Genomic DNA, 25,669 nt, shown 5'->3' with positions numbered 1-25,669 from the left:
GAGCCTGATCTTTCCAGCGATGGTGACGAGCACACCAGCTCCAGCCGGTGTCTTGGGTCCTCATTGGATAGATTGATAGCAGCAGGAGCCTTTGGCTCCCATTGCTGTCAATCAAATCCAATGATGCGGGAGCCAAGGGGCCGGGTGGAGTCATTGTGTATGTGTCAATAGAAACAGCAGCAGGACATGGGAGCACGCCCGCACGAGGGAAGGCACTTCTCCGTGGGACACTCAATGGGGGGAGGAGCCAGGAGGGACCCCAGGAGAGGAGGATTAGGGCCACTTTGTTCAAAACCCTTGCACAGAGGAGATAAGCATAATATGTTTGTTATTAAAAAAAACAAAAAAAACACAAAGCTTTACAGCCCCTTTAACACACTCTATCACTACCCACTGCCATCCCTTCAATGAGGGTTTCTCAAGTATCAAAACATCTAAAACAGCAGATTTCCTGGCTGCCTCTAGTTTAGACTGTTTCGGAGTCACTGCCCTGAACAAAAAAAAGTCACAGTGAAGTCAGACCTATTTTCTTTTTTTTAAAAGGAGAGGTAAGTAATGACAGCCTCCATATTTCTGCAGTAAAGGTTTTCTTATTCACGTACATAAAGTGGACATGTGGTTTAATTCCAGTCAAGCTCGCTGCAACCTTTTGTGTAACATACTTCTCTCCAAAGACTGCAATAGGCTCAGTTTACTATAATGTGTAAATTTTAAATTGGGTTTAACCAGAGCGATCATTTTGTGAACTGAAATTTATGTACAAAATACTACATAAAAATCATTCATTTTAAAACCTTGTAGTAAATTCAGATCTGCCTGCTAAAAGCTTTAGTAACATAATTTACTAAGTGAGCAGCCCTCTATTACCTGGGCACCAACTTAGCTTTTTCCTTTCAGAATCAGAATAAATGTAACTATCCTTCCCCTATTAAAAAAAAAAAAAAAAACTCTCAGAAGACCTTGAGAAGTGGTCCCAGGTCCCAGTTCCCCACTTTCATGGTTTGGGAGGTTACATTCTATTAATATTAATATTCTGCCAATGGTTTCATATCTTTTCAGAAAGGACTCGATAGATAACTTGAAATCTGATCTTCTTTCTCTCCAAAAGAGATTGTTAAAATTAATATGGAGTAATAAACAGTCTGGAGTTAATAGGCGGATGCTATAAACCCCTAAATGCCAAGGAGGACAGGGAATGCAAGGTCTCATAAAATACTTTCATTCTGCACAATTAGCTCAACTAATACATTTCCACACTCTGAACCCTCATCCCACATGGACCACAACCGAATCACAAACGGATCTGACTACAATGATATCATTTGAATATCTTTGCAGGAATCTGGACAGGATGGCAGGCCATATCGCCACAATATAGTCTATAGTCCTTACTTTATATTTAAAAATGGGAACAAGACCCGGGTAAGGCAATGGAATTGACAGAATGGCATAAATGAGTATTTAGGAAATCAAAATAATTTATAAACACTTCAATATTGAAGCAAATTACAAGGTACTATCAAGCCTCGTACACACGACCAAGAAACTCGACGGGCGAAACACATAGTTTTCCTCGTCGAGTTCCTTGTTAGGCTGTCGAGAAACTCGAAAAACCAATTTTCTCCATTCCCGTCAAGGAAATAGAGAACATGCTCTCTTTTTGGCTCGTCGAGTTTCTCGACAGTTTCCTCGACGAAAATGTACACACGACCGGTTTCCTCGGCAAAAAAATATCTCCCAGCAAGTTTCTTGCTGGTTTTTGCAGAGAAACTCGGTCGTGTGTACTAGGCCTTAGGCTTCATATACCCAGGACATTTTAAAACCTCTTCTGAACGCTGGATCTTGACAGCTAGTAACTGACATTTAAAAACGTCAGTTTTGGCACTTTTCCATGCCATGTTTTTGTGCGTATAGCGGCGTTCATGAGCGTTTTCGTTTAGAAGTGTTTTTTTTCCAAATAACAGATTGTACTGCTCAGTATACCTTTTCAAATGCCTACAATGCAGGAAACATCTCTCTCTCTCTCTCTCTCTCTCTCTAAACTTTTATCCTGAATGCAGTTTGTTGCTTTAAAAAAAAAAAATGCCACTAAACTCAACTGCACCTAAACGACTATAAACTACCCTTTGTACATGTACAGATAAGATAACAGAGGAGAGTTCAGGGGCTGCTGAAAAAACAATGCCCAACTGCTCCTAAACGACTATAAACTACCCTTTGTACATGTACAGATAAGATAACATAGAGGAAAATTCAGGGGCTGCTGAGAAAAAATGCCCAACTGCTCCTAAACTACTATAAACTACCCTTTGTACATGTACAGATAAGATAACATAGATGAGAGTTCAGGGGCTGCTGAAAAAAATGCCCAACTGCTCCTAAACATCTGTTTATCAACAGCAGTGTACATGAGGCCATAAGATGATACATATATGACTCCATCTTGATTCTCCTCTGTGCTTGATGCTTCACCCAAATGCTTTCGGAGATCAAGGCTGGAAGGCATGTTACACGATATATGGTGGCCCTGCCCTAAAGGTAGGCGATTCTGGGTCAGAATATATCATTTCATATATTCCCCTACCCAATAAATATAAGCACGCCCTCATCTGAAGCATTGCTAAAAAGGTTAAGTGGGGAGATTCCCAGATGATCCAGGAGGCATTTTTTATCACAGCTAGAATTTCCATAGCCAGGTCATGGAAGACACTATCTATCCCATTTGATTTTGTGAAAGCAAAACTTTAATGGCAATTGAATAATACAAAATATCTGCAGTGTTAAATGACAGGATGTAGGCCTTCAGGAGATTCTGGGACCCATGGATTCGATACCTTTCAGATGGTTGACACTGCGAGATGGAAATCCCCTCCATGGCCCTAACCTGATTTCCCCCTGTTTTTATATTTCCTCTTCCTCTTATTCATATAAACGTTATATATATATATATATATATATATATATATATATATATATAGTTGCTTCAATGCCTAATAATTGACTTTGTTACTTGTTTATACGATTGGGTACACTTGCAAAGTGAGATTTCACCACATTCACTAAGCTCTAGTAAACCAACCCCTGTATGTCTGCCTTATAGGGGCAAGACAAAAAAAGCGTGTGGACTCCATTGATGATCAACAGATTTACCTATGTATCATGACCATGGAGACACACAGACGATACAATTTTTTTTTGTGAGCAGGTTTCCATTGATTTACTGTTACTAATCATAAAGGGAATGTGACTGCCACTTTTTCATTTTGAGTGGCACTCAATGCACTACAATGGTTCTACATGCACCTTTTAGTTACAAGGGGTCCCTAGGGAGCTAAATTAGATACTGATTTGCTAAACTTGTTAGGGCATCTAATCGGCCCATGTACATAGTGCCTCATTCTTTCTATTTTTTCAGCTTCTGTATTTTAAATTAAATAAAGAATACAACAGTGAGAGTGAGTTCCATTAGTACTGGCCAGGCAATACTGTGGAATTGATTTACTAAAGGCAAATAGGCTGTGCACTTTGCAGGTGCAATTGCTTCAGAGTTTAGTAAATGAGGTAAAGCTTCACTTTGCAATCACCCCCTTGTGACATCACCAACCCAGAATGCACCAGGGGATGTCTCTGGGTAGCTTCGCCCCTTCGCTATTTAAGAATTGTCAGATGGTGGAGCAGGCAGACTGCGGGAGCCTTTGGCGCGAGTGGAGATTTTCTTTTTTGGGGTCGGTGGGTGCAGCAGGCATAGTATTTGACAATGGATCTACACCGGGGGACATTGTTTTAGTTTTTTTTGATGGTCTGGTCACCCCCTTTTTAAAGGGGCTTCTGGATTCCGATAAGCCCCCTGCTTGCAGACCCCCACAATGACCAGCCAGGGTTGTGGGGAAGAGGTCCTTGTCCCCATCAACAAAGCACCCCCCCCCCATGTTTAGGGCATGAGGCCAGGCATGGTTCAGGAAGGGGGTTGCGCTCACTCGCCCCCCCCCCCCATTTCCTGGCCTGCCTGGCTGCATGCTTGGATAAGGGTCTAGTATGGATTTTGAAGGGACCCTTTGCCATTTTCTTTTACATTTTGGTGTGGGGGTTTCCCTAAAAATCCATACAAGAGCCAAAAGGGCCTGGTAAAGTTTGGGGAGTGACCCCTATGCTGTCTGCTGTTGTTAGGACCGCACTGGCTGGTTTCAACAAAGCTGCTTGAAGCTTGTCGGAAACTTTGCAAATGTTTGCTTCCTAAATGATTAATGCACACACTGCTCTTGTACAAGCTGAAGCCTGTGTGAACAAAGCTTTAATGTGGCATACAGGGGTTACAAAAAAACATTAGTATATCAATGATCTGAGTGTTTATTAAATCCGTGGAGTAATGTACTAGGCATGATCAAAAACATCTAAAAGATATTAATAAGCTAGCACTCCCTTTGAATTTCCCCTACTACGGCGCAGGATATATATCCATACTATGTACTGTTGTAGTAATAATATTAATAATGTTAGCAAATATAGGAAACTTACTGTATAAAACCAGAATTTAACTATAGGTGCATTGTAAAATTCATAGATCTTCCTTCCCAGGGGTATAAGCCTGTGTCTTGGATGCTCCTCATCATCTTTCTTTCTGGATGAATCCCCATTACCTCGTGCCAACATTGCCTGTAAAAGAGTAGATTTTATTTGTTACTCAGTGGGTGCATTAGCAATATGTTCTGTGTTACAACATTTTCCTTCCTTCATTTTCTTTTAAGGTAAAGTTGAGCCATTGTAGAGTTTTTAAAATGTACTACATTACTACTGGACTGTTTGCATTAAATTATAACTAGAGGCAATTTTTTTTTTTAGTTTTGGATAGAGTGGAGAGGGATTGGAACCCCTGTCAGGTGTTTATTGCTGTCTGTGCCCCAGAAAGGCCCCTTTCACATGGGCAACTTCTGTTTTGATCTGCAGGGGACCTGTCCACTGACCCCCTGCTGATCAGAACAGAGCGGGAAGATGAAAGGTTCATGTCCACTCAATTTATGCAGTGGACAGGCTGCTCTGCTCTATGGTCAGCCGGGTGTAACTGGACTCCGCTGTCCGTTTACACCAGACTTCCCTCTGATTCAATCGACCTATACAGAGGAGAACGAATCCCCTTCCATTTGTTTTCAGTGGACTGGATCAGACTGAATGTAGGCTGGCGTAAACGGACAAAGGTCCCTTAACACCCGCCAGTCGTGAATGGACCGTCTGATCAGGCGGACACGATCGAAAAGGGTTATGTGAAAGGGGCCTTAGGAAGGTTCACTCTCTCTATTTGTCCTATTTACCGTTATCATCAAAAGTGAGAGAAAAATAAAATTCTACCTTTTGGGTTGACACCAGAACGGGAATAGAGGAGAAATCTTCTGGTGACCCTGATGACACCCCAGGATTCCCTCACTTTGAAGGGATTTCCTCCCACTTACTGGTGTGGCTATGGGACAGAAAGTGAAGGAAAATCTCCCCAATGGGACACAATGGCAAAAAAAGTCTGACAGGGGCTCCCTTATTCTATCCAAAATAAAAATAAAAAAGTTTTGCCTTTAGTTCTACTTTAACCACCTCCCACCCATATTCTTTCGCTTTCCTAACACACAGCTGAGTGACCTCAGCTCAGCATTGCGCTCGCTGTTTAAATTTTTAGACCCCTATTAGAGCCTCTGGCTCTATTCAGGTGCTTCAAAAAAATACCCCCCCCCCCCCGGCTGTTATTCAGGCTCCTGGCGCCCGAAAAGGGGCCAGGAGCCTGAACAGAGGGTGGCAGCAGCAACCATAGATAGATTCATGCAATGCATGAATCTATCTATTGGTGATAGACAGGTGGCAGGAGAGAGGGGGTGGCGCCTGTGCGCCCCTTATGGACGCATGGCCACTCGTTAAAGTGCTTGTTCTTTACATGTACTTGTATACACAGTTTTAATTTTGCATGGCTGTCGCAATATCATGTTTCACTTGCAGTTGGTAAGAGAAGCTATCACATACAAATTCATTTTACATTCTGAAAGTATGACCCTGGCTAATATCTATGACTAAAATACTCAACAATCTCCTTCGTGTAACCTGTTCTTTGTATTTGGCCACATTTTAACCCCTTCACGCCGACCGTACTCAAAAATGCGGCCCTAGACTTGGACGCAAGCCACGTGGTGTGCACCAAGCACAAAGAAAATTGATTTTCCCAAGACAGGAGGCAAAATTTTTATGTCAAGACACACATTTGTTTACATCAGGTTTAAGCCTAAAATATTTTTATTAGTTTTTGACAGTGAGGGTAAAAGTTAACATTTCTGTCTATGAACTCATTATGAGGAATTTTGGTAGCAACTATAGAATAAATAGCAATACAAGCATTAACAGATGTTCTAAACCTTCCCCACTTTACTAACAGTGTGTGTTTCCTGTGTCCCTGTTCAAAAGATTTCCTCTCACTTCCTGAAATCTGCCCATGGCTCACACAGACTAGAATACAAATTTGACAGATATCCAAATCTTTCCCTATTCTATCCAAATTTGAAAAAAATATGTTAAAGGAGCTGGGCTGTAATTTTTCTTCACTGATAGCATACTGTTGCCTAATATCAGTATTTTATCTTTTAGCATATACCGCCTTAATTTTTTTTTTACAATAGTGATTGTAAAAAACCCTATTGATGCTTATTATCAAGTAGGGACACTAACTTGTCAGTGATTCAAAATATTGCTTGTGCAGTGAAGAGCACGATTAATTTTTCGCTTCTTGTGAATAGCTTTTAGTCACATAAAGGGATGGTAAGATTTGCTGGATGTACTCTACTTTCCACTCAAGGAGTCTGCCGTATTGCTGAGTTGAATTTTCATCTTTGCACAACATTTCCTGTCTGTTTTGGTTTGTTGTGCTGGTTTTGATCAATGTAGAATAACACTAATCATGACTTTATAATTGAAGAATTTCACAGTAAACATTAAACCAATTGTTTTGTCTTATTTTGTTCTAAACTGAAATTTATGACAAGTATTATTCTGTAGAAATGAGCTTTGTGTCTTGTTGAAAAGAGTCCATGCATTTCATTAATTTTAATTACTGCCTGACACATCCTTAATATAACAGAATTTAAATTTCAAATCAGCTGGAGACTGCTTTCAAAGCATTGTCCTTATTTCCACCTAATTTGCGACTTTAAATAAAGATGGCATTTCTAGAGACCGCTGTAAAATGCAGGATCAGGAGACAAACCATGCAAATTGCAATGACACTTCAAGATGGCTTGGATGTAGAAATAGCTTGGGGTTAGTGTAAAGTCAACGAAAACACAAAGGCAGTAGGCACAGAGTACATGTACCATCTCCAGCAACAGTGACTGGTTTAAAGTAATCATGCACTATTCTCTTTGAATGCATTTCACATTAGCCTTAGAACACCTAAAAATAAACATTAAAGAGGAGTTGCCTTTATTAAACACACAGGGTCCTAAGTGTTTAAATCAGAAAAAGCTCCTGTTGCCTAGAGTAACCAATACATTTCTCCCATTTTGTACTGAGACCTGGAAAAAGGTCTCAATTTTTTAGACACAAAGAAAGGTGCAATACATTTTTAAAGGCTTTAAGCAATTAATACATTTAATTAATTACAGTTCAAAATACTATAGAACCATAACTTCTTTTTGGTTGAAGCAACCGTTTGATGTTGCTACCTGGACGTGTCTCAAGCAAGGTTCAGTATAAGCATATTAAAGTGAAACATGTTTTATAAAGGTTTTTTTTTTTTCAATTTGATTTTGTATGAATGCAATCCTATAAGTTTCAATTTAAGGGAAATAAAAGATTTGAAAAGCCTCTTTTATACTTTAAGGGCTAGTTTTAACTTGCTTCAAAACATGGCCTCGGACATGCTTTGTTAAAGCTCTATGAACTCCATTCAAAGCTCATGTGAACAGGACATCAACAAGTTATTGCAATTGCTGCAATAAGGTTTCAGGGCCTCTACCTCTTTTATTTACTTGGGTCAATAGAGGCCTCATTGTGCATAGCAATAGTAATAGAACCCTATTCAATTAAACAGAGCTAATCAAGTGTCTGGAATGTCTTTAAAATGCTGCATATATAAAACATGTCAATCCCTTTGGGGTTCACTTACATGCTATCTGCTGAGGTTCTGCTGCGAAACATGTGCTTGTCTCTTTATACAACCTTCAGCACTTGCATCAATGAATGATATGATGGGGTTAATTTACTAAAGGGAAATAGGCTGTTCACTTTGCAACAGAATTTTCCCTAAGGCTGCATTCACACCTTGGCGTACCTAATCGCGGCGTTTTGTCCCACGAATTGCGGCGACAAATTGCTGCGTTTTGTACCACGATTTGTGGCGACAAAACGCCGCGATTGTGAATGTAGCTTACCCCCAGGTCCACATCTCCTATGCCGAACGCCGAAAGCCGCCTGAAAAAAAGGTCCGGGACTTGTTTTCAGGCGGCAGGCGTACAGCGTTCGGCGTGGAGATGTGAACCATCTCCATAGAGGGCAATGTAAAATCAGCCCTCCAGCGTCTTAGGGGCTGCTGCGGCGTCGCGCTTCAGGCGTATATACGCCTAGGTGTGAACAGAGCCTTAGACGTGAAGCTGTGCTGACTTCCATTATCCAATCAGGTACAATTAAAACTACTGTTTTTTTTTTCTAATTTACCTTGCACTTACTGAGTATTCTTTGCAAAGGGAATTAGCATCACATTTGCTAAGCTAAGAGAACATTCCTTCATTGAGTAAACCATCACTTGCAAAGTGCACAGCCTATTTGCATTCAATATATCAACCCTTTGAATACAAGTTTTCTCATTCAGTAATTGTTAGCATGAGACGCGCATGAGATGCTGTCAACTTGTAGCATTTACCAAATTGTACTCACAAAATGAACACATAGGGCCAGATTCACAAAGAGATACGACGGTGTATCTCATGATACACCATCGTATTTCTGACTTACACTGGTCGTATCTATGCGCCTGATTCATAGAATCAGTTACGCATAGATATGGCTAAGATCCGACAGGTGTAACTGTGTTACACCATCGGATCTTATTTTCAATTTGAAAATGGCGCGGGGGGCGTTCCCCCTGATTTACACTGAATAATATGTAAATCAGCGAGATACGCGAATTCACGAACGTACGCGGACCCGACGCAGTTTCTTACGACGTTTCCGTAGCGGTTTTCCCGGCGTATCTTCTATGAGGCGCAACCAATGTTAAGTATAGCCGTCGTTCCCGCGTCAATTTTACATTTTTTTACGTCGTTTGCGTACGCCGATTCAGAAACCCACGCGTCGCAAGTTACGCTCACGTCGAAACCACTGACGTCCTAGTGACGTCAGTGGGAGCAATGCACGCCGGGAAATTTCGCCTGATTTAAATAGTACACTCCCCCTAGCCACGGAATTTGAATTCCGGCGGGGTTGGATTTGCGAGATGCCGCCGCAAGTTTGGAGGTAAGTGGTTTGTGAATTAGCCACTTGCCTCTCAAACTTGCGGCAGCGTATCTTAAATCAGATAGATCACGCGGATCTAAAGATCCGCTGATCTACCTGAATCTGGCCCAGAGTCTGGTCTCCATTGCACTTGTGGTCACCACTGTTGAAAGCAGTGGCTACTGCAGGAGATGACTAGACTGTGTGTTCATAATGGTTAATTGTACACCAGCCAAGGAGAGTTTAATGCATACAAAGCTGAGAAATATACTCTTTATGAGAACAATTTTATTTTATATAATACATGGATTCACAAAATTCCAGGATGTGCTCTCTGTTTTATTATATGCTATGATTAGCTAGCTTAGAATTGCACCAATTTGATCATCCAAATGCAATTTTAATGCACTCTTGTATAGTGAAGGATGGGAAAAGATAGAGATAAGAATGTGAAGTGAATGGGTTATCTAAACCAGAATACTAGATGAAGGGAGTGAAGGAGTGGTAAAAGCAAAAAAAAAAAAAATGTTTCATCCTGCTCACCCTCTGGACAAGACAATGGGTCCCAAGTACTTACAGAATTTAATTTTGTCTTGAAGTCCACCATTCTTTCTTGGATTGATTCCTCAGGTGGGCGACTCCACACCCTCACCACTCCCTGCATAAAAAAGTTTTATTTTAAACCACCCATCCCTTTAAGTATTTTTTTTATTGTCCTTCATATATCTGTAGGTAGTTGCCTCCATGAACATCAAAGCCTCATTTGTCTAGTGAAAAATTCAGCCAATATAAGAATAAATTGGGCAAGCTACAGTTCATTGATGAAAAAAGTGGTAAATATTGACTAAACCTGATTGCCGGGAAAGACTATGTGATTAAAAATCATTTTTGCAACTTTCTCATCGTGTAAGTTATTCAAATTTTGAAAAGTATCCAAAATAAGTAACAAATCTAAATAACTGTATAAATTCTAGTAAATATTAGTCAAGAACAATGCATGAAAGGGAATGAATTCAAAACACAGACACCAGAGGAGTCATTGTTAGAAGCATACATAAAAGTTCATTTTGTGTGAACCAGAACAGGGTATTGGTAAATTTAAAAGTGTTTAAGGAAAGAGGTGAAGGGCTGAGCAGGATGACTGAGTGTGGATGGAATGTTACACAGAGGTAAGATGACTGCACATGACACACGAAATTGCAATATTCAGTTGATCAATAATAACCCTATATTGCATTTCTAGGGAGGATATACTCTGAATATTGATCAGCATTACAAATCTCAATCATACCGTCAGCTCCATGTCATCGTCTTCTTTCTCCTTTACAGTCTTGTCTGGTTCTTCCACTTCCTTTTCTTGCAGTTCCAATTCATTTGCTTGGGACATATATGGCATCTCATCTTTGTTTTTGAACTCTAAACTAAGAATTGAAGGAGGGAGAAGAATTCCTAGAATCACCTAAAGAGGCAATAAAAGGATATGGTCAGAAGCAGGATTATATAATAATATTGTTTCGGGTTGTAGTTACACATGGCAGTTCTGTTTGTCATCTAGTATATTTTGTGTTTAATTATAGAAACATTGGATGGTGAAGTTGATACTGCTGATATTGGAATGCAAATGCTTATCATAGATTTCAGGGATTGGAATACATCCTTGAGAATTAAAGTGGTAGTGAAGTCTTTACTACCACTTTTACCTACAGGTAAGCCTATAATAAGGCTTACCTGTACGTATAAAGAATATCTCCTAAGCCTGAACGGTTTAGGAGATATTCCCCTTGCAATGCACCGCTGACTGCAGCGGCGCATGCACAGCAAAGATCCTTCGGCTAGAGGCCCGGCAGCCGCCGGACCTTGCCGGAATGAAGTCTCCCGCACGCATGCGCGGGAGTGACGACATCGCCGCTCCAGCCAATCACAGCGATGGAGCAGCGATACCCGGAAGATGCGCCGAGGCAATATGACATCTCGCTCGGCGTGGACCAGGTAGGTTCTACACACCTCGTTCCAAGGTAAGTATTTCATGCCTTTTGCCTTTCAGGTGTAAAAAAAAAAATTGTTGCGGGTATACAACCGATTTAAGCTTTTAGAAAATTAATTCTCTCCATCCTGTTATATAGTGCGCCCTTCTATTGGCAGAACTACTGTCGTACTGGAGTGGTTTCAAAATGTATGGGAATTATAATTGTTTTGAGTATTTGCTTTTTGGTTGACATGCTTTTAAACCGTTTTACATATTTTACTACCTATTTAAATTTGTTTATGATTTTTTTTAATGTTATGAACCCATGACATTTTTTTTAAATAATTTTCTAAAGAAGGAGAACCTCTTTTATCTGACTTATTCAGCTGCGTGTAAGTTATAACTACACACAGTGGTCAAAGACAGCTTGGTAAACACACACAAAATAGTTTAAATTACCCACCTGCCAACTAACAAAAGTAAATCTAATGGATTTATGTGCAATTTAAATTTACCTGATTAGATAATAAAAATATATTCATTTTTTTTTTTTATTGATGAACATTCCTTACATTTCACTACATTACTTTTAATGTACATACACCACTTGACAAGCTAAATTACCTTTTGCTGTCTTAAAATAATTATGTTATGGTATACTGTTTGTCAAATAAATATTTGTGATCTTTAATTAAAAAAATAAGAGAATGCATTAATCATTACCTTAATACATAATGTTTCTACCGACATTCTTAAAATACAGAGTACAAATTAAAAACTCGCTAGTTTGTGTATGTGACAATTCAGTTTTTCTCTTGTACTAACATAAAAATATTTTGTATTGCTCTTTGTTTTTTAGGGTTAATTTGAAACATTAGCTAATTTAGTCTTTATCTTTAACTCTATTGACTAAATCATATTTATATTATTTTAAATTTTAGGATTACCATTTACTTTCAAAAATAATCCTCTATATTCAATATATACACATTTGGGGTGCTTTATAATTTACTTAATTAAGTAAATTATTAGCATGGAAGTTATGTTCGTACAGAATGAGTGTTTGTCATGGATTTTAAAAATGAAATGAATAAAATGACCTTGAAAAATTAAATGGCTTTATTTTTTAGTCACCTCACTTGACACCAACCTTTAGACCAGAATTTTTACGCATTCGCAGCCTACCCATCCACATATCTGTCAGAAGCATTTGGCTGCATGTGTGAGCAATGAAGTCCCGATGCTTGGCTGCTACAGCAAGCTGCAGGCATGTGGCGTTGCTCCAGTTCTTTAGCTCGTAGGTCAACAGTTTCATTGCCAACTGCTCATCCTGCTTGTATGACTGGTCCAATAACTCAACAGCCAGCTGCCCAAACTCCCTGGAACATAAAGATTATTCTTATTTACTACATTTTACAATGAATGTTCCCTTTTTTTATAGTGGAGATACATAGTATTTTTTGTCAAGATGTCATAGGAAAGAAGTACCATATGCAGTTTTAGCTGTTTACAGCAACTATTCAGATTGAACACTGTACTGAGAAAGGACAGTTAAAGAATAACATTTTAAACCTAACTGGTTGCTGTGGAGGACAATGAAAGCTTACTATGCAGTCATAAGTTTAACACAGCTTTACAACACAGCACAGCTCTGTCTGATAACTAAGGTTCACTTTCCACTTTCATTTACAGGTCTCCTTTCTACTCCCAACCTGTTACTGAACAGCGAATGGAGCATCACGCCAATGAGCTTATCTTTCTATCACTCTGTGCTCTTCTCCTATCAGTTTTCTCTTTGCACCTAATTGACCCCTTGTACTGCTTCTCACTCCCCCTTTCTGAGCTCTGCTGTACGAATTGTACAGTAGACTGGATGAGGCTGATACCAAGTCAAATTCAAGTACTAAAATTGCTTGCATTTAAAAAATACAGTGAAAAAAAAGGCCAGTAAATATACCTTATCTGCAGTTCCCCAAACATTTAAATGTATCCAAATATTGTAGAACTTCAGAAAATCAACTACATATTTTGAAATGGAAATACATATACTTAACGTGAACTGTTTTACTAACCAAATCAATTTTAATTTTGTTTGGACATTCTTGTGAATCAGTCTAATAAATATTCCAATCGCACACCTTCCTGGGGAAACGGCTCATAAATACAAAAATGGGTGCTGAAGCGATCACCAGCTGGGTACTGGAACAATCAACCACATGAACATATTCGCCAGCACACCACGGATCGTATATAACATCCAAAAGTTTTAATGCACAGAAAACATCACAAGAGATGCAACGTTTCGAGGTCACGCAGGACCTCTTCGTCAGGCACTTGCCTGACAAAGAGGACCTGCATGGCCTCGAAACGTTGCACCTCTTGTGATGTTTTCTGTGTATTAAAACTTTTAGACGTTATATACGATCCGTGGTGTGCTGGGGAATATGTTCATATTCTTGTGAATCAGTCTCCCTGCTGGACAGTTCAGGGTTAGTCCTAGGCCCCGAACACATGATCGGAATTTCCGATGGAATTTTTAGTTGGAATTCCATTCAAGCTGTCTTGCATACACACTGTCAGACCGACCGTCCAAAAAGCGGTGACGTAAAACACTATGACAAACCGAGAAAAAATAAGTTCAATTCTTCCGAGCATGCGTCGTCTTGATTCTGAGCATGCGTGGGTTTTTTCTCCGTCTGAGTTGCACACAGACGATAGGAATTTCCTATCGGTTTTTCTTCCATCGGAAAAAATAAAAAATGTTCTATTTCTAAACGCCAACGGAAAAAAAGTCTGATGTGGCCCACACACAATCGGAAATTCCGATCGTGTTTACGTGGAACTAGGTCTTACTGCAAGCACATTCCTTATCACAAATTAGTAGAGACCTCATTAGCTACGAGAGCTGCCTCTCCCTCTCGCAGTGAGGTCATACAGAGGATTACTGAAAGACTGATATTAAAATAATATCGGCATGGAGATCAGCTATAAAGCAAAATAATGCCGAACCTGTACAGTATATATTTAAAAGAGAAGTACTTTGTTCTGCACTCCTGTGACCCGGATTTAGCCATCAGTGGGCTAAAACCCAATGTTGGCTAATGTCACTCAGCTGGTCCAGACTCTGAAGAAATCCTGACTTTAATGTCGGGATCCACCCAGATGCCTGACTGACAGCTGACTCAGCCTCTCCAGCAAGTTGTTTAAAGACTGAGCCAGCCACTCCCATCCCCCTCACAGCCCAGTGCTCCAGTGAGTGCTGGAGGGGCAGAGCAGAGAGCTGGTGGCTGACAGTCGTCAGCTCTCTAATCGCTGAAGGCAAAGAACTGAATGATCGTTGATTGTTCAGTTCTCAGTCTTAAAGGTGGTGGGAGACCGATGCAGCATAAGACCAATATAATAATATAAATATGACATTGAAGTAAAATAACAATTTCTGTTTAGCTTGTCAGTAAAAATCAAGTTGAATTTTGACAAGAAATGTTATATCTTAAATAAAAAAAAATTACTCATTTAGAAAACAATCTACTAGGCCATAAATCCTTTAGTATGCAAATAAAAAACGATCGGACCATTTACCCTAGCAGCTGAGACAGTTATAATTTACTCAGATGAGTTATATTCTCACAGATTGAAAAAGGAACATAGCTGTATAAACTGTTTTGTAAAATAATCATTATATTTATTATGTTATAAAAGTGTTATAATTAATTATCCTTTAGATTAGTGGCATTAAAAGAAATACTCATGCATTTCCTTAATACACAATGGTTAATTAACAAAAAGCAATATGATCATTTAGGGCTTGTTCACAAGTGCAGCAGGTCGTGTAACTAATGAAGTTCTACCGGGCCACACTGGAACCATACCACAACTGTGTGCAATGCATGTGAATGTGGCGTGGTTGTATGACAATTAAAAGGTTAAATCAGTCAATAAGTACAATATTGCTTCCTCACTGCCTGTCAATTATCTCCTCGCTGCCTATCCATGCTCAGGTCACTTTTCAGATATGTTTGTCAGGCTACATACTGAAGTTTTTCCACAGCCATAAAGCACAGCACCAGCTGGAAGTGGCTGTAGTCTTTAGTTTTCATGCTGGTGGTCAGGTGCTGTAAAACCTCAGTTCAGCCACCTGATTTTACCACCCCCTGACATCACATGTGAGCACATCCTACAGCAAGAATGAAATGAAAATAGTTGTGTAGGGCCCCTCCCAAAATACATACCAGACCCTTTGAGTCATGTGGTCCCCTCCTTCTGAGCCATACCAGACCACATGTCCAGAACAAATCCAGAACATGAGGGGTGCCTTCCCAGGGGGGCCCCTCGGAAAAGTGTCTTGTCCCATGTTGATAAGGTGGTTATGGGGGTCTGTGGGTGAGGGCTTATTGGAATTTAATAGCCTAATTTTGTATTAAAGAGTCCACTAGATACCATGCCTCCGCATGAATGAGAATGGAGGACATGTACAAAATTTGGACCTAGAAATAAAAACACCCAAACATTTGACAAGTCCCAAATTACAAAAAAATAAATAAAAAAAGCCCCTCATTGTAAATCTATCATCAATCATGATGCCTGCCCCCCACTGAGGAAGAAAAAAGGCCAGATGACCCAAAGAACACGACCAATCCTGATGATACACATAGCTGAATGACAGCTCAAGGGAAGAGGTGGGGATAGTGGTGACATTTTTTACCAAATATGCTTTACTTAAAAGTAATTGGGATTCCTGTGACGTCAGTAGTTCCTAGGAATGCTGTGGTGGCTTTCTTAGGAACCAGTAAAAGAGGAAAGCTGTCATATATAGAAATGGTAGAAATGCTGCTTCTATATGATACACAGCTCCCGCTGAACAGGAATAGGTATGGGTAATGGGAAACAAGCATACTTTAATCTCCTGAGCAGCAGACATATATATATATACAGGAAGTAAAGAAGTAATTATACAGCTGCAACCATAATTCTGTTTTCAAAATTTGCATAATATATCCAACAACAATTGGGTATTATGTTGTATTTGTGTGTACCTAAATTCATTAAAGTACTTTTTCCTGAAAATTTGCATTTGATAAACTGCTGTGCAAATAGCAAATAGCAAAAAAAAAAAAACAGTCCGTGGAGAACTGAAAGCCAATCTTTCCTGTACATTCAACCATTCACAATAGAGCAATGCAACAAACAACTTACTTAAAGTCTCTCATGCTGGGAATCCCACCTAAAGCTACTACATAGTTCGAGATTTTCCTAGCTTGTGACGGAAAATATTGATTATATGAAGACAGGAGGCGAGTATCTTATGCATTATCTTTCTTTAATAATGCCCATAGCAGAAATACAGTAAACATTTATTGTAACTTAAAAGAAAAAATTCAAAGAACTACCATTCCCAGCAGTCCCTGGGCCAGCGTAGCCCCTCCCAGACCGTAATCTATATAAGGGACTGTCTGAGGTAACCTATTCCTCTTTCTTCATGCAAATTAGTGTAAACAGGAACCGAAAGTCCAATTAGACATCTCCGCGGCTGCCGGGAACCTTCCGACCGGAACACAACATCTGAATCTGGAGGAAACGAAAGGACAAGGCCAACACGGACCAACTTCATCCGGACCAACTTCATCCCAACGGGGACTATAGGAAAACCAAAACCATTCGGAGCCGACCGGTCAGTCGTCTTCAGGAACATGGACCAACGGATTCAGTCAACGGCATCCCGACTCCGGATCTGGAACGTAGTAGGAGCCTCCATCTGCGGTGAACTAAACCCATGGATCGAAACGGAACAGCAATCCTGACGGGGTTAGTGAAAACGAACTGCCAGGGCGTACCAGCCTCCGACTTGCAGGGTGTGTGGTTCAACAGTCTAGAACGAGAGAGAGACAACCTCGTGACAGGGTTGGGTCGGGAGGGAAGATACTCGCCTCCTGTCTTCATATAATCAATATTTTCCGTCACAAGCTAGGAAAATCTCGAATTATACCTCAGACAGGAGGCTCATATCTTATGCAAGTTCAAAGCTATAACAATGCATATATAGATGATAACAAAAGGAACAACTACAAAATTGATGTAGATATGTGTTCCTCCGATCCAAGCAGAATTGGCGGAAAGCAATCGTGGTTACCAGTCCGCCGCTAGCCGTAAATCCTATAGGGAGCCGCCCAGGGTGATGACCTAGGAGCCACCGCTCCTCTGGACGGGTGGGCGCCCAACGGGGTTACGTAAGACCCTGCCATTTCCATGATTGATCGTACCCCTCTGGCTAGCGTAGCTGAGGAAACCGGAAACTGAGGTTTAGCGTAGGAATGAGGAGTAGGAAGAGATGCGAAGATCGCAGTGGGACCGTGAAGGACTAAGAAATCCGTAGACAACGGAGTACGATGTGCGGGGAAGAACGGGTAGAAAAAAAAAACGATGAAGTCCCGCCGCTGTCCTAAGCACAACGGAAAAACCCCGACTCTCCGAGGCGGGATCCGACGCCTGGAATGGCCAACGTCGTGACACCCGATATGCGTCTGACGGAATCAGACACGAGGGGGCAGTAGCTCAAACGACAATAACCTCCGACAGAGTGAGATTGTCCCCCCAGTCCTGGCGCGTGGTCAGGACCACTGATCACCTCCCAAGAGCGTTGATACCCTGGGTGTGATGGGCGTTGAAACTTAACCCTTACTAAGTCGGTACACCATGGGTGTTATCCCACCGGTAGTAAGTCTACAAGGGAGCGGTAGTCTGAGTTTGCAGCGCGGAAGGCGCAGGGGAGCTATAGGACCTCCCGGACTCAAACGAGTCCACCAGGTAGTTGGTCATCTCAGACGAACGCCTTCATGAGGTTAACTTGTCGTTGATCACCAACTAACCCAGAGTCCTCCGGATGATCGAAATGTATATCTAGTCCCAAGGCCTAGATCAAGGCAAGTGGAACCCCCGTTATAAAAGAAAAGGTCGCTGTCCGTGACCGACACCCCGAAAACCCAACCATGCGAAGAGAAGTAGGACGTGCGTCGTGAATAGAGGGTGCAGATCCCCGTACAGACTGGGGAGAGAAAGGATCCCATAAGGGAGCAAGGGCCAGGAACACTGACCGGTGCAGTCGTCAGTCGATGGAATTGGGCGGGTAACGAGAATTCCAATCTAACACCATAGCGGAAGTGCCTGGGGTACATTTCGCAGCTGGAACGATGTCGCGTTCCAGGCAGAAATGTCAGAGATCTTGCTAGATCCGTTAGGATTTTGGGTCAAGGACTGGACCGCGGATACGGTGTCCATACGCAAGAACACACCGTAGGTGGACGTGTGTGGCATTAGAGTCCTGATGGCAAGACGGTCGTCAGGATTTCCACGTGTGAACGTGCAGCAGAGACTCCGCTGTGGGCCACGCCCCTCCTGTGGACGAGGGACCGCATCGAGTACCCCAACCGAGGTGGTTGGCAACCTATTCCAAGATGAATCCGTCGTGGAGTTGCAGGTGGACCTGCCGTGCCGTCTGTCGACCTGACGTAGCCACCACCGTAGTTCAATTATGGCTTCCGTGTCCAGAGTGACAACGTCTGCACAGTGAAGCCCCTGGCAAAGACGTAGGGACTGAGACTCTGAAGGTCTCGATAGTGAAAAGAAGCTGGACAAATGGCCTGGATTAACGCCGGAAACAGGCCGACCAGGCGAGCCAGTCCGCGTAAGGATACCCGTCGTTAGCCCAGCACGATACGGACCTCGTGCAGATGGCGGCCAAGTGGTCATGGGTAGCCGAAGGAGCACTAGGTTGGTGTCCACCAAGAACCCTAAAACTCTACCTCCTGAGATGGGGAGAGGATAGATTCCCCGTGATCTATGGGGGACTGTCCCGGAGGCGTGTTCGTTCGCCAGGCGAGGGGTACGAGCCATTAAGAGTAGGTCGTCCAAGTAGATAATCAACCTCACCCTTTGTGTCGCAGAATGTCGTCACTGTATACGGTAATTACGAGAGATTTCTCAAGTTACTACCGGGCGATAACCGCCCTCCTTTCCTGACCAGGAAGACGTTGTTGGGGAAACCCGGGGAGAGCGGGTCCGTCTCCACTATCGTTTGGGTGAACCAGAGGCCCTGCAATTCGTTGTCTATTAGGGCGGTGTTCAGGTCTGAAGACCGAGGAAAGAGGGACTAGGTCCATCTCCGGTCCTATAATCCTGATAGACCGGCACTGTACCGTGTTAGACTTTGATGACGTTTGGGCTCATCCGGGATGGAATAGAGCCCTACCGTCTTGGAATATCTTAATCAGCGTGATCCCGACTAGCCTGCCCTCGGTGGTCGGACCGGGGTCTGATTCGGCTAGGTGAGACAGCTGGGGAACAAGCCACGTTAAGATTCGAGCGGCGGTGTCCAGTCGGACCCGTAGTGTCCACGCATCCCAGGAGGCGACCGCCCGTTGGGCCCAGCCCCGATTTGGGACAGGTCAGTCGGCTGTTCTGCGGCGTGGCCTGCTCACTAAGGTGTGGGATGATGGTGATAGGTCCCAAAGATCCAAGGCCCTGGTCTGTATGATCCGAAGGACCTCTCTATTCCCAGCTTGGGGGATTTCCCGTGTATGGTGGGATACCCCCAGGGTATGGGGTTCACCTCGGGAGTGTGCACAGCCATAAATGGTAAAGGAAGGGGGTTACGCCCTGAAAATGATTCGGTGAGTTTTTCGACCGATCTCCGGGTCCATTATGTGATATATTGGATCACCTCGGGCGGAGGTGCCCAGTCATCGGAGTGTGGATGGCATATCGCCCCCGGATCTATAATGGCTCTCTACGAGAATCCATAGAGTGTCACCCTGGGAACAGGGTTGGCGTCGTCATAGAGCGCCATGTGCCCACTGCCCTAACACTCATCATCATTCTCATCATCTACAACCTCAGACTCAAGGTGTTAGCCGCCTCAGACTCCGCGGACAACTCTGGAAGAGTCCACGAATGGGTCTGGCTTAGTCCGTCTAACGGATCGCTGCCTCTGCATGTGCATCTCCCCGAGGCTCGGGGGTCGGTCGGAGTCTGGGAGGGCAGTGGGTCGGCAGTCCGGGTAGGGTACTGCCTGGGACATATTATTTACTTCCCCTGTCGGGGAGTCAAGGGCAACAGAAACGTGGCAGCGTTTTGGAACGCCCAGCCCTTCTCAGGGGCGGTAGACCGTTGCCGGATGGTCCGGGCATATGGTGTGCAGGCGGGGGTAACCGACGCCATGGTCGTAAAGATTGGTCTACCGATCAGTTTTGGCAACTGTGTAACACTGTTGAGATTTGGCCTCCTAGGACTGTGTCCACCCTATCCGGGGTACCGGCATGAACAATGCCATGATATTCATTAAATTGTAGAATCTTTGTACAATTCAATACAATTTTTTATACATATTTGTATAATTTATTTATATAATGAATATATAATTTGTATAATCCATCTATAATTTATTATTTGTAAAATTGAATAATGGATTTAGTTATATATTATAAGTAATAATATATATTAATAATAATATCATTAATAATAAATGTATTTATTCATTCAATCCTTAGATAGTTATTTAATACATTATTTATTAGGGAATAAATTCCCCGGAGATAAACTTGCTATAATTTCTTTATTTAATTTATTGATTTATTGATCTATCTACATATTGATTATTTATTTATTAGGATAAATAAGGTATATGTTCTAGGGAATAAATTCCCCAGAAATATAATTTGAGTATATATTGAATTATTTATTGTAGATTCGGTTATTTAAATTATTTAATTTAATTTATTTATTTATTTATTAGATATTGATTCATTGAAATGAAATATATATATTTATATATATATATCTGAAAAGATGTACTGCCATCTAGTGGTTGAAAGCATGGTGAAACAGCAGCAGGTTCCTGGCTACGACACCGCTGGGAAGGACATCCTGCGGTGTGAGGGGAGCCTGACGAGATTCTAACTCCAGAGGCGAAGTCTCGCGAGACTACGGCCTCTGGAGTTCTTATTGGCCCGAGGTTGTGAGGGACGGAACGGTCGATGAGAACCGTTCTCCCCCGTCTCGCTCTCGATACCGAGAGAGGCACCGAAAGAGAGGAGAGGAGGAGAGGAGCGGCCGCGGTGGAGACCCCGCCCCCCACCTGAGCGCGCGAAGGGGAGCGTGGGGAGGGAGGGGGGGGGGGACAGTTGCCCAGGCATGGCGCCCGCCGAGGGAGCGAATGACAGCGCAGATCCCACACGGACGCCGCAGTGCTCCGGCGTCAAAGAAAGGGAAAAAAAAAAAACCCGAGCAAAGAATCAAAGAATTGGAAACAAACAAACGTGGCCTCTCAAACATATCTGCCTGACACCGCTCCGGTGTCAGGCAGACAGAAATAAAGCGCAGAAACGGGGGATAGCAGGGAGAACCCCCAGTATTCCACATCTTCCAAAAACTACAGAACAATCAATTCCGACAAAATACCTGACACCGGGGCATTCGGTATCAGGGAGGAATTCCAGGGAAACTCCCCATGTTCCACAATACCTCAAACATATCAGTCAAGACTGAACAAAATCACCCGACACCGGGGCACTCGGTATCAGAGACCATATATACAATCAAACAATAAAGGTACATGAAACACCTATCTTGTAAATAATAAAGATACAAGAAGTACCTATCCTGTAAATAATAAAGGTACAGGAAAATACCTATCTTGTAAATAATAAAGGTACATGAAATACTTATCTTGTGTGCTCTGCCATGAGCAGAAAGAAAGAGGAATAGGTTACCTCAGACAGTCCCTTATATAGATTACGGTCTGGGAGGGGCTACGCTGGCCCAGGGACTGCTGGGAAGGGTAGTTCTTTGAATTTTTTCTTTTAAGTTACAATAAATGTTTACTGTATTTCTGCTATGGGCATTATTAAAGAAAGATAATGCATAAGATATGAGCCTCCTGTCTGAGGTATAATTGGTATTATACGCCACCCTGGCTATCAAAATTCTCCAAAGCTAATTCATCACTCTCCAAGAGAAACTGCAAAGAAACTGGATCTCTACTAGATGTATGGTGGCTTCGTCCTAAGCATCTGCCATTCTGGAAGAAAGTGTTTCACTTCATCTCATCAGTCAATTCCACCAAATGTGCCCATGACACAGTCATGGCTCTCCTTCTACCAAACTATGATCAGTGGCCAAAGAATCATCTTCCCTTCATGCTTCATTACGTGACAGCCACCAAGAAATCTATTGCTTTGTGCTGGAAACAACAAGACCCTCCAGAGTTCACTTTCTTTTTGATGAACCTCACTCAGACCCAATTTGAACTTATGTTCCCCGTAAAAAACTGCAAAATTAATTAATTTCATGCTTAATGGTCGGCTTTGCACCGTCACTCGTTATGTAATGCTCATCTGTAATGTTGACAAGACAACCACATAGTTTCCCCTTGGGAGGTGCCCCTGATGTCTAGCCGCTTTCTTTACTGTTGTTCTCCTCCTCCTTTTTCTAATTAAGAGATGTACTTGGCAAATGTTCACTGGTTTGTACTCCTTGACACTTTGTATTGCTTCTGCACAATTTGGATATGTTACCCCTCCTGTGATATGTAACTCTACTGTTCCATTTTCTCGTGTGATACACCATGTATATCTTTATTTCAAAAATTTTAATAAATACATATTTACATAGTAGGTAAGGTTTAATAAAGACAATAGTCCATCCAGTTCAACCTATGTAGGTGTACGTGTGTCTATAATTATTTCCCTATATCCATGTATGTTGTGTTCTTTAAGATACATATCCAAGTGTATTTTAAAAATATCCATACTCCCCGCTGCCATCACCAATTGCGGAAGAGAGTTCCACAACCTCATTGCCCTGACAGTGAAAAACCCAATGCGCAGTTTAAGGTTAAACCACTTCTGCTCCAATCTCATTGTGTGGCCCCATGTCCTCTTACACTCCCTGAGACTGATCCTTTTCTTCCTATGCTGGGGTCACCATTGAGATATTTGTAAGTCGCTTTTAATGTCCCTTCTCAAGCGTCACTTCTCCAGCAAGAATAAATTTAGTGCTGTTCCTTGTAATTTAGGTCGTCCAGGTCCATTATTAAATTTGTTGCCCTTCCTTTGACTCTCTCCAATTCCAGCACATCCCTTCTGAGGACTGGTGACCAGACTGGACAGAGTACTCCAGATGTGGCCTAACCAGAGTTTTATAAAGTGGCAGGATTATCGTTTTATCTCTGGAGTATATCCCCTTTTTGATGCATGCTAAAATTCTGCCGGCCTTGGTAGCTGCAGCTTGACATTGCATTCCATGGCTCAGTCTGTAATCTACTTTTTTTTTTTCAAACGGCAGTGTCAGCAGCTATACCTCACATTTGGCAGCGCAGGGTTATTTACACCTTTGCAATCTACTAGGACCCCGAGAATTTCTTCATCCTTGATTCCCCCAGCAGTTCTCCCCTTAGTAGTTTGCATTTATGTCTTTTGCCCCCAAGTGCATTACTTTATATTTCTCCACATTAAATCTCATTTGCCATGTAGTTGTCCACTCGATTATTATTTTTTCAGGTCCTTCTGTACAATTTCTATATTGTGCAGTGAAGTTATTACCCTGCTTATTTTTGTGTCATCCACAAAAATTGAGATTGAGCTATTTATCCCATCCTCTATATAATTTATGAATACATTTAATATAATTGGTCCCAAGACAGAACCTTGGGGTACCCCACTTACCACTCCAGACCAGTCTGAGTACACATTATTTATCGCCACCCTTTGGACAAGCCCCTGTAACCATTTTTTTACCCAAGAACAAACCTTATGGTCCATGCCTGCAGACATGCCTGGCCAGATCCTCAAAAGGGATACGCCGGCGTAACTGCTGTTACGCTGTCGTATCCCTGTTTCTAACTATGGAACTGATGCACAGAATCAGTTTTCCATAGTTAGGCAGAAGATCCGGCATGTGTAAGGGACTTACACTGCCGGATCTTAGGATGCAGTACCGCATCCGCCGCTGGGGGCATGCCGCCTCGGGTATGCAAATTAGCACTTACGGAGATCCACAAAGCTTTTCAGCTTCGCTTTTTCTCCGTAAGTTTTAGTTTGCAAACGCAAAATTAGGGCTGTGCAGAATTTACAGAGGGATCTCAGTCGCATGGATGAGCGACTCTCGGACAAAGAGAATGTTGCACCAGCTTGTGCTTCTCTTTCAGTCGCAGATGCCTCTACTCAAGTTGAGTCAAGTCCATTCCACGGAACTACTTCTGTTCCGGAACCAAGGGTGCCTATCCCCGAACGATTTTCCAGAAATCGTGAAATGTTTAGAAATTTCCGCAACTCCTGCGAACTCTACTTCTCCCTGCTACCCCAGACTTTTGTATCAGAGGACATTAAAGTGGGATTTGTGATCACACTTTTATTGAATGAACCACTTTCCTGGGCTCACCACCTCCGAGAGCAGCGTGACCCTGTTCTGGCTACCATCGATTCTTTCTTCTCAGCCATGGCTCAGGCTTGGCAAGTTGCAACAAGGGCCAAGTCCTGTTGAGGACTATATCACTGACTTTCGTGTTCTGAGTGCTGATACCCAATGGAATAGTCCTGCCCTTCTCCATCGGTTTCGTCTCAGTCTTTCTGACACCTTAAAATATGAACTAGCCAGAGTTGAAATTCCAATGTCCCTGGAAGACCTGATAAGTTTAACCACTCAGATCGACTGGCGATTACGTGAGAGACAATCTGAAAAAGCTGAAGGAATCCTTTCTGTGGCTTCAAGGCCCGGCCTGTCTGCTACATCTCCCAGCAAAAAGGAACAGCATAAGGCATACCACAGAAGTTTCCCAAGATCGCCTCTTTCCCCCGGCTGAACGTCTCAGACGACAACGTGCCAACCTGTGCCTCTACTGTGTGGAGGCAGGTCACTTTGTACGAACTTGTCCATCAAAGGCCATCAAAGCCTGTCCCCGACAGTTCCATATGGAGCATCTTCCAGGAGAGGTTCGGTCACATGTTTCCCTCTCAGTTACCCTTCAGTTTGCTGGGAGGACACATTCTGTGTCAGCTATCATATAGACTCTGGGGCCTGTAGCTGTTTTGTGGATTCCACATTTGTCTCTCTGCATCAGCTTCCTGTGTGTACCAAGAAACAAGGATTCCATGTTCACCTGGCCGATGTCTCCGGCATTAAATCGGGCCTGGTCACACAAGAGACAGCACCTATTTCCTGTCAAACCTCCTCAGGTCACCATGAATTCCTCCGGTTGGA

General features: G+C 42.4%; 1 protein-coding gene across 2 annotated transcripts in view; it reads right to left on the bottom strand.

The window, feature by feature from the left end:
• The window catches only part of TRPM3 (transient receptor potential cation channel subfamily M member 3), a 247,270-nt gene that overhangs the window by 51,534 nt on the left and 170,067 nt on the right, over positions 1-25,669 (bottom strand). The window contains exons 16-19 of one of the 2 annotated variants that reach the window (XM_040356686.1): positions 12,573-12,801; positions 10,748-10,915; positions 10,034-10,114; positions 4,516-4,653 (exon numbers count right to left, since the gene is read on the bottom strand). In XM_040356686.1, coding sequence (XP_040212620.1) covers positions 4,516-4,653; positions 10,034-10,114; positions 10,748-10,915; positions 12,573-12,801 — 616 coding nt within the window. The remainder of the gene's footprint in view (positions 1-4,515; positions 4,654-10,033; positions 10,115-10,747; positions 10,916-12,572; positions 12,802-25,669) is intronic. The other variant, XM_040356694.1, reaches the window with a different exon arrangement.

The sequence above is a fragment of the Rana temporaria genome, chromosome 1 (assembly GCF_905171775.1).
Source record: "Rana temporaria chromosome 1, aRanTem1.1, whole genome shotgun sequence".
NCBI classification, from domain to species: Eukaryota; Metazoa; Chordata; class Amphibia; order Anura; family Ranidae; genus Rana; species Rana temporaria.
The sequence above is the reverse complement of the archived record's forward strand: the minus strand, read 5'-3'. Positions and strand labels throughout refer to the sequence as shown.